This window comes from Bison bison, unplaced genomic scaffold (assembly GCF_000754665.1).
Source record: "Bison bison bison isolate TAMUID 2011002044 unplaced genomic scaffold, Bison_UMD1.0 scf7180017864266, whole genome shotgun sequence".
Taxonomy (NCBI): domain Eukaryota; kingdom Metazoa; phylum Chordata; class Mammalia; order Artiodactyla; family Bovidae; genus Bison; species Bison bison.
In genome coordinates, this window is record NW_011494838.1 from 3,037,599 (window position 1) to 3,047,514 (window position 9,916).

Sequence of the window (9,916 nt, forward strand, 5' to 3'; positions counted from 1 at the left end):
ATAAATGGTTTAGGAGAGTGGAACTGTATTGTGATAAGCAGAGAGACAGATGTTTGTGGTCTTTTCTAGAATAGTAGAAAGTCCCAAAATAATAAGCATGTAGGTCCATAACATTATAGGAGCAAAATATTATATATATGTAATTATTTCCATTGAACATTTTTAATATGGGGAGAGCAGGTAGACAGATTTTATACATAAAGCAAGTTTTGTATTTTCCAGCCTGCAGAACACTTTGACTTTTAACATTATTTTATTTTTACAACAAGAATGTACAGTTTCCTAGTATGTATTTTTCAGCTATTTTTATCGTCACGAAGATACATAGCTAAAGAGGGATCAGGATATAATAGGATCTGGGAAGAAATCAGTACCTGAAGTGTTCGTCACTATATGAGGATATACTACTTGTTGTATATATGAAATATATCATTCGCAGTATCAGACCTTAAAAGTTATATGATTAAAAGTGATATTTACATGCAAATGTGATTTAAGGGTTAAGTGTTCATATAAAAAATTTTTAAATGTCTTTCTAGATAAGTTCATGAAGTTTCAAAGAACTTTGCTGTAATTGCTTAAGAGTTGAGAGTTGACATGTATGTTAATAATTGTATGTATATTAATCATTCTTTTAGTTTTTCAAATCTTATTCCAGTTGTCAGATCATTTTATTACACAATCTCATTCTGTCTCTTCTTTTTTGTAAATATTTCACTAGTAAGGAAGAGGAATCAAATAAAATTATTTATGATGGTTTTAGCATTGAACTGTAGTTAGCTTAGCATGTAAACTTTTTATTGTCTTCCTAGATTTCTACATAGATTTTACTCATTTCTGTGATAGTAGTTCTGAGTGTCTCTTTGAATGTAAATTATACTATATAGTTTTGTTCCGTTTGTAGACATTATGCTCCTTCAGTGCCCATCGAATGTCCTTCCTAATAGGGGACCAAAGGGTATTATTAAGACACACAGAACTTTGCTTGGCTCCTTCCTTTTCATTTCATTATTGTTTTCATTTTTATTTTAAATTTTAAAATATAAAGCCATATGGAGCATAATATGACAAATACTCATGTACCCACACCTAGAGAACTATTAACATTTTGGTATTTTGCTTAATAGAAAATTTCCAAATAGAGTTGGAGTCCTTCTCTTTGTTTTCTTCCCTACTTTCATTTTCTTCCCTCCCTCTACAGAGATAAACAAAGCATAAAACTTGCCTATACCCTCTCAGTCTATGGTTAGTTTTTATTGCATTTGAATGTATCCCTCTGCCTAGGGTATTATGTATCCATTTGCTTAGTATTGTTTAGTATGGCTTTTAAATTTTTACTTCAGTCAGTCGATCAGGGGCCTTCCCTGGCAGTGCAGTGGTTGAGACTCCAGACTCGGTGCTCCCAGTGCGGGAGATGCAGATCTGACCCCGGGTTGGGGAGCGAAGATCCCACGTTCCTTGCAATTTGCCAAAAAAATTTTTATTTTTTAATTTTTTTTGCAGAGGAATAAATGTTTATTGAGTTGAGAGGAAAAATCTCTGAACATAGAATTAATTACAAAGCATAAATCACTCTTTTAAATGAGGGTAATATGGATATTTTAGATAAATGCAACTAAGAAAACTCAAGGCATAAGAAGGAATTGTGAGAAATAAAGATAGAATTAATATATACTATTTTCATATATTTAGGTCAAGGGAGGAGTGATTATACTTCATATGCTCTGAGGTTCTTCCTGTGGGGGGTAACGTTATTGGTTAATTTTGGACTTAGGTTATTTTATACATTTTTATTTTATTATTTGTTTAAATTTATTTTAATTGGAGGCTAATTACTTTACAGTATTGTAGTGGTTTTGCCATACATTGACATGAATCCGCCACGGGTGTACATGTGTTCCCCATCCTGACCCTCCCTCCCCATCCCATCCCTCAGGGTCATCCCAGTGCACCGGCCCTGAGCACCCTGTTTCATGCATAGAACCTGGATTGACGATCTATTTCACATATGATAATTTTTTAAATCAATTAATTTGTACAAAATTTCCCCCCCAAATTTTAAAAATCAATTAATTTGTACAAAATAATTAAGCACTCCTTTTTTATGTATTATTCTGCAGTTTGCTTTCTTCCATGCAATATTTGTCGGATTTATGTGTATTCATACATATAGGCCTAGTTTCCTTATTTAGCTACAGAATCCCAACCAAGGAAATAACACAGTTTATCTATTCTTCTTTTAATAGATCTTTAGGTTGTTTTTTTTTTTCTTTGCAAATTGTTGGCCTGCTTTCGGTATGTAGTCAATCAATCAACAAGGGCTTATTACAACTCTAGTCATGTACCCAGCCCCTTCCTAAAGCGTTTACAGGCTAGTAGGGACCGGAGCTGTAGGCCTGTTCAGTGTAGGAGTAAGATGGGAGAGAAACTGAACTCTGCGACCTGTGTTGGGTGACTTTTTCTGGTTTCCGCTTAAGGTTTTTTTGGTTTGTAGGTACATATAATTTATTTAAAGTTACCGTGCTTTTGCAGTAAATCTTTAACTTCTTAAAATGATTTGCTTCTTTTAGGTGCTTGTTTCAATTGCCAGGATAACAGCGAAGGGGATCACTGTGAAGAATGCACAGAAGGATTTTATCAGAGTCCTGATGGCTCGAAAGAATGTCTTCGCTGCCCTTGTTCAGCAGTGACATCTACAGGCAGTTGTATCATAAGTAAGGCCTTTCTCTAAATACTTATTTTTAGAGGAAAAATCAGTGAGTCAGCGATCAGCAGGTAGAAAGTTCTAGATGCTGTAGGTGAAAGGGAGTTATGAAAACAGTAAAGCTTTGCAGTAAATGCATTTGTGAAATGAGACACAAAGGAGGGATGAGAGTGTTGTTGTTAAAGCTGTATTTTATCCTGTCTTACGCGATTAAAGAGGAAGAAATAAAAGAATTACGAGTGCCTCTCCATCTCAATTACTCAGATTCTTTAGATGAGCATACTTCTTTTGTTCTCTTTAGGTTTTCTGGACAATTAATAAATAAAGTGTAAATTGTTACTTTGGATTCCATGTGTTTCTTAAGTTTGAGAGGAGATAATAGGCGGAGGCTGTAAAATGTTTTTTTGTATGTGTGGGGGGGGCGGGGGCGGGGTTAGTAGTAGTTTTGCATTTTGAAACAACTTGAAATTGTACTAAACCATGTTGGTGTTCTTGCTCTTTAGAGTTGGGTGAATCGGAACCTGAATGTGTCCAGTGTAAAGACGGTTACACAGGCCAGAACTGCAATGACTGTAACCACGGCTACTATAATTCTGACAGCATCTGTGTGGAGTGCCAGTGCCACGGCCACGTGGACCCAGTTAAGACTCCAAGGGTTTGTGAGCCCGAGAGCGGGGAGTGCATCAGCTGCCTCCACAACACCACCGGCTTTTGGTGTGAAAACTGCCTGGACGGTTACGATCGAGACCTCGAGGGAAACTGCATTACGAAAGGTAAAACTTCTCCTAAGGGTGTACAGTTAATATCTTAACCTAGCAAGGAAAATGTCAGGACAACTACTTTTAGCTTCGTAAAACCTTCCAGTCCCACCAGGGAAGTTTTTTTGGGAAATAGATTTCGATAGAGATTTGCCCAAAGAGATTCCCTTCCATTCCTGCTGCTCTGCTGAGACTCCAGAGTCAACTCCAGAAGTTTGAGGACCATGATGAAGTCATTGCGGTGTTCTCACATCTTCTCTTCATCTGTTTTTATTTTAATAATTTAAAGTCCTGTCGTTTCTTTTATCTTTTGCTTCCTGTATTCTCATCACTTCCAGGGATCATCAAAGATCTTTTTAAGTAGAAACCTACAACTTGACTAGAAGTTAGCTGAGAAATAAGAATTTATTCCAGCTTCTGTCCTAACTTTGAGCCTAAGTTTTCCCACCTGATGGAGGAAATAGTAAAAATATTCCTTCATTTTTGAAAGAAAAAAGTTACTCATGTGGCAAAATGTTTCTTACAGGGAAGTTCAGTAAGGATTCAGATAAAAATTAATGATTAGAAATTCGGGATGAGTTGGGGATATTCAGACTTACTTAGGTCATAGAGATCAGACCATGCTCTTCTATAAACTGTTCTTTGATATTCTGACAGAAGCCGAATCCTGGGCTGATACAGTTGCCCTTTGGCAAGAGTTAGTCTTGTACCATTTTCTTGATATCCTTATTCTGCTGTGATCAAGGCTCAAACACTCAGATTGAACCCTATCCCTAGTCCAGAGAACCTGCCACTCAATTTTCTTTCCCACTGGAGGCGTACGCCTTGTCCGTATTTAGCTGACCAGGCTGTGATGACTTTTCTTATTAGCTATTAGGGAATGTAAGACACGCCTCTTTTTAGGGTGGATTGGTGTGCCGGCTGTGGTGATGAATTGTGATGATAACAGGGATCATTTCATCGAGTGCCTAGTATGTGCCACGCACTATGGGCATTAAATGTAACGATGTTCTATACTTTATTTAATCCTTCCCAAGGACTCTGTAAAATAGATACCGTTATTCCCATTTCATAGGTGAGGAATCTCAGTTTTAAGAAGATTGGCTCACTTATTTATTGCTACACAGTTCTACTTGATCCCAAAGCTTTTGGTATTTCTACTGAGCTATGCTGCATTAGAAGTACACAGTATAGTACCTTAGTTGTAAAATAACTATATCTATTTAAAGGAAAAATCACTATGCTGGCAATGGCTGTTTTCTCTCTCAGCTGATGTCAACTATGGCCATTTAAATTGTGTTTTTCAGAAGCAACTAGAAATGCAATTTTCCCTATTTTGTTTTTGCCCCCATTAAAGAGAATTTTACCTTTATGAAGTGCCATCAGACATGCTGAACTTACTTTAGTTCAAACGAGTATTAGCTATCCCTTTCACTTTTAACAAAGTGATTTAGAAGTCACTAGTGACATACTTACTACCTTTTCAGGAATTTGTATGAATCTATTCAAGAGTACAGGAGGATGGAAAACTCCAACATTAGAATTTTCCCAAAGATTTTAGTATGGATATTATATACGTTTTGGATAACAGCCAGGGTGTAATAATCTAGTTTTCTAGACCCTGATTCTTTCCACTATATTTCTTGAGAAATTATTTTTTAACTTACTTTAACATTACTTGAAAGCAGAGTATCATGTCAACATCCCATATCAACTTCCACTCCCATGTGTATTTCTTTTATTGTTTCTTAAAACCAGATATTTTGTCCTTTACATTCCACCCTCTGTTTTTATTTTCAGAAGTTATTGTTCCAACACCTGAAGGTTCTGCCACTCTGGTCTCCAGGGCCCCTCTGACCACGTCAGTGCCCACCCCTGTTAGAAATAGTACCCTTACCCCTACCACGCCGCAGACTGTCTTTTCAGTCAGCTCTGCAGAGAACAGCACGTCGGCCTTAGCGGACGTGTCATGGACCCAATTTAACATCATCATTTTGACAGTCATCATCATTGTGGTGGTGCTGCTGATGGGGTTTGTGGGGGCTGTGTATATGTACCGGGAGTACCAAAACCGGAAACTCAACGCCCCCTTTTGGACCATCGAGCTGAAAGAAGACAATATCAGTTTCAGCAGCTACCACGACAGCATTCCCAACGCAGATGTGTCAGGATTGTTGGAAGATGATGGCAATGAAGTGGCTCCCAACGGGCAGCTGACCCTGACGACCCCAATGCATAACTATAAAGCCTGAGGAGGAGCCAGAGCTGTTCTCCTGGACTTTAAGGCCACAGTGCTTACTAAGAGCATCATTCTCTGCGCACAGCCTGGGTAGAGTCGCTGAGATGAGAAAGCAAAGGCATGTAGTGCGTCGGAAATTTTCAGGTGCAAACGTGTAATGTACTTAGCCTGTTACTCTTAGTTTTCCCGTGAAGATCTGAAGCGGTCACTGACGATGAGGACTTGAAGTAAAGTGTATTTTTGTACCGAACCACGTGGGAGGGTAGAAGGCTGGGCCTCTCAGTGCAGCCCCAGTCCGCTTTGACCTCCAAACAGATTCCTGGGGGAATGTTCACCGTCAGTGGAAACAGGATGATGGATGTGGAGGGGAAAGGACTGCCAGAAGACTTTATCTCCATTCTTGATAAAGGAAGGCCAGGAAGGATATTCATTTTACTGGACTAAAAGACATCCTTGAGGAAAAGCTGATATTTGGGCTGTGTCATAATACACAATCTTGATTGTTTCTATAATAGGGGCAGTGAAGTCCCAAGAAGATCTTTAGAAGGGTTTGATTTTTCTTTCCAGAGTTTTTGCTCAATAATAAGATTAAAGCACAGGATAAGCTTCTAATGGTAGAGAGAGGAAGGCAATGTCTGGGAAAGCATAAAGCTGATGATTCTCCTTAAGGCCTCAGTGTAAATGATAAATTGTTTAAAAAGAAGGAATATTCCTGCCTCTAGAGAAATAAGGTGTATATAGTTAATGTAGAATATCTGGTCAGCATTGTATTTGTATCTATTTGTAAAAAAAAAATCGTGTCTTATTTTATCATCTAGAATTTATTTGTATAGCAGTTAATGGCATTGTAAAAAGAAAATATGGGGTTAAAATACTGTAAAATAGATGGCAATATTGCTAGAGCTGGGACTCTGGTGAGCATCAGTGATTTTTAGTCCCTCTTTTGACATTGTTGAAATTTATAACAGGTTGGATGTTTCTAATTTTTCCCTTTTTCAGTCTAAAAGTAGAGTTCTATCGTCTTTGACTTCCTATAGATTCAAGCAATAGATTTTGAAGACAATGATTGTTAAGCTGGGACACAAGGCTGCATTCTCCAAACTACTCACCTGTTTAGACATTAGCTTCTCTATATTTTACATAGATTAAAGTAGAACAAACACATGCTTATTAAAAAAAATTTTTTAAGTAACAATAGTCTTCCAAAGGAAGAAATGTTTTAGCTCCAAAAGAAAAGCCATCATATCACTTGGGATCCGCTGTGAAATATCATACCTGTGAACTGTTTATATTCTCTCCCACCCCCAAATACTCCTGCATTTGAATGTAGCCGGTCACTCAGATGCCACGGGGTGTGGACCACGTCCTGCATACTGCAGTTCTTGTATCTTCCTGTCTGGCTGGAAGGTGGCTCCGTGGTTGAGAGGGTATAGTCAGGCATTGCATTTACACGCAGTTTTTTCTTTGAGGCCATCTCTGCCTTTGCTCTCCTCTAATTATGATGTTGACAGATTGTAGATTAAGGAAAGCCAGGAAAAACAACCAGAAGTCAAATGCAGATATTTATTAGGAGGAAGAACAAACTGTCAAGTAGTTAGAAAAAAAAAAAGCAAAAATTAAACCTACGAACCCCTGCCAAGCTGATCACCCTACCTGACTTCTCCAGAGAAAAACCTGGAATTTGGTCATCCCTCTGCAGTTGGAGATGATGCTCTGGAGGATGTACAGGCAGATAATCTACTTCTAGTAACTGGAGAGGCTCTGGATATCTGGCCATTGCTCATGAAAGAGAGATCACATTAAAATCAGATAATGTTTCTATAGCCCTCTGCAGTTTGCAAGGCGGCTTTCTGTACCTGTGTCCTTCGTTCCTCACCACAGGCCTTTGAGGAAGTAATTGTTGTTCCCAGTTATCGGTGAGGTTAAATGTCGTGTTCAAGGCTACACCGTATGTTATTAGGCTTGGAATCAGGACTCCTAACTCAGAAGCACATGTTTTTTTCAGCTGTATGCTTGTGCAGAAATGACCCAGCTGCAGACATTGGAAGGCTGGGAGGAAGAATCCCATCTGTGAACGTTTCTGATTTTTGTAAATACAAGGTACAATCCAGGGCTATATAGCCACGAAGGACTTTGCAGAAAGAACATGGAGGATTACTCTCTGAAGCCAGTGTTGGTGATAAAATAAAAATACCAGTCTGTGCTTCATAAAAGGAAACTGATCTTTCCAAGCAGGGAAAGAAAACCCGATTTCCCCAGCAGCTGCCACATATGCGTATAGAGACTGTTCCAAGGAATTGTGTAAAGTGACATATGCCTTTCCCAGACTATCACGCCCTCAAAGCCAGGGATTGAGGATAGTGGGACATGAACGTTTGTTCACAGAAGTTAACACAATAAAGAAAGAAAGAGTTTGTTGGGGTCTAAGAGCCAAAGCTGAACGAACAGTCCGGATTCTGGCTATGTAGACATTCCTTGAAACAGACGTTAAAAGGAGTTGCAAAAATCGAATCACAAAGAACGTTTACATATTTATGAACAGAGCCTAGGTCATGTTCTTAATTTATCCTGGTGGAAAAAATTAAGCTCTTAAAATCTATTTTAAATAATATTCTTTAGTGTTCTGTGTTTCTGCTGGTGGAGGTAATTTTGCTCTAAAGTAGAAATCCATCATGAAGTGATTTACCACCAAAATCACTCTAGGAAATTGGCCTGAGAAAAATGCCTTGCACAGCAGTCATTCCGCTAGAAGTGTGATCCCCACGCACCAGGGTCCCATACGTCCTTTAGAAAGACTAAGAGTGTCTCAGAAGTAGGGATGTGTTTATTTTCAAATGCGGTGAGACTAGTGTGAATCTGATTGACAAATGACAGATACTGCTGTGGGATGACATTTTCATCTTCATTAATTCATTGCAGTGAGCCCTGTGCATTTCTGACAGTCATGTGTCCTGGGTAGTGTTGAGAAGTGTGTCTGTCCTCCTTTACTTTCCCCTCCCTACTGCTGTCCTCTAGCTCCCAGAGGTGTCTTACTAATAGAATTTCTCTAGTTACAGAGAAAAATGATGATAAAACTAAACCTCATGTATACTAAGGTCCTGTGGACTTAATGTGTTACTTTTAGGGAACCTGAATTTTAAGAGCGAACAGAGCTGACACGGAATGGGAGGAGAGAGGTTTGTGGGGGAGAGGATTTGTGGAAGCATCGCGTTGTATGTCTGCACTCTCGCCCCAGGATTCCTGGAGACTTTGACCGTTAAGCAGCACTCAGTGACCTGCGGCTCGCTGTGGCCAGCTGAGTGCCTGGAGGACATGTAGCCCTTCTTGTGCTGCTCTGGAGCCAGAGAGCTGAAACGACAGCCCTTCCTACTGACAGCCCTAGTTTGGACCGCATTATTAAATCATTCACTTTGGTCCTGTCTTTCTTTGTAGGACATACGGTCAACATAGCACCTCTGATTATGAACATTCCCTGGTTCTTATATTTTGAGGTATGTGGGAAGGAGTTCAATTTATATATCACAAGGAAAGAAAGCTCCCACAGAAATTTCGGAAAACTAAAAAGCAACCCAAGGTAACCCGTTAGAGCAAAGGAAGCATCTCTGGCCTCATCGACGAAGAGCCTTTGGTCTGTTATGATCGTCTCGATAGGAGTTTGGGAGCTGAAACGAGTTTGGTGTGTGCAGGGGAGTGACGGGAGGTTAGTGTAAGTTTTCCCTTCAACCTTGAGCCAGTGACTACGCCAAGGGAAGAAGCAGGAAGAGCACACTGGTTCACCTGAAGAAATCAAACGATACCACGTGAACTAAAAAGGCTACGGATCCCCAGAGTGTCAGAGGTCGAATGATGCTTTTTCAAAGGCCACTGGGAACCATCTGCAGTAACTGTACCAGCAGCTCTAGAACGCGAGACCAGGCCTGAGGCCTGCACTAGCCTGAGAGCTGACCGATTTAAAGCGACTTCATGCTAGGCACAAGCACTCTGTAATACGTTAAATTTCCGCCCAAGCAATTGGGAGTGTTTCTGAAACATTAAAATCATATTTATGTCACTAAAATTCTAACGCACATCTTAAAAACATGTCTCATACATATGCTGGACTAGGCTTCATGATGCATTTCTAAATTTGTGTATGATTTGAATATAAGAAAGAATTTATACAAGAGTGTTATTTAAAATTATTAAAAAAATAAATGTATATAATTTGTACCTGTT

General features: G+C 39.2%; 1 protein-coding gene across 1 annotated transcript in view; it reads left to right on the top strand.

The window, feature by feature from the left end:
* MEGF9 (multiple EGF-like-domains 9) overlaps positions 1-9,916 on the top strand; it is an 81,327-nt gene extending 71,411 nt beyond the window's left edge. The window contains exons 4-6 of the mRNA XM_010848428.1: positions 2,571-2,714; positions 3,208-3,477; positions 5,263-9,916. Of these exons, the coding sequence (XP_010846730.1) occupies positions 2,571-2,714; positions 3,208-3,477; positions 5,263-5,714 (866 nt within the window). The 3' untranslated portion in view covers positions 5,715-9,916. The remainder of the gene's footprint in view (positions 1-2,570; positions 2,715-3,207; positions 3,478-5,262) is intronic.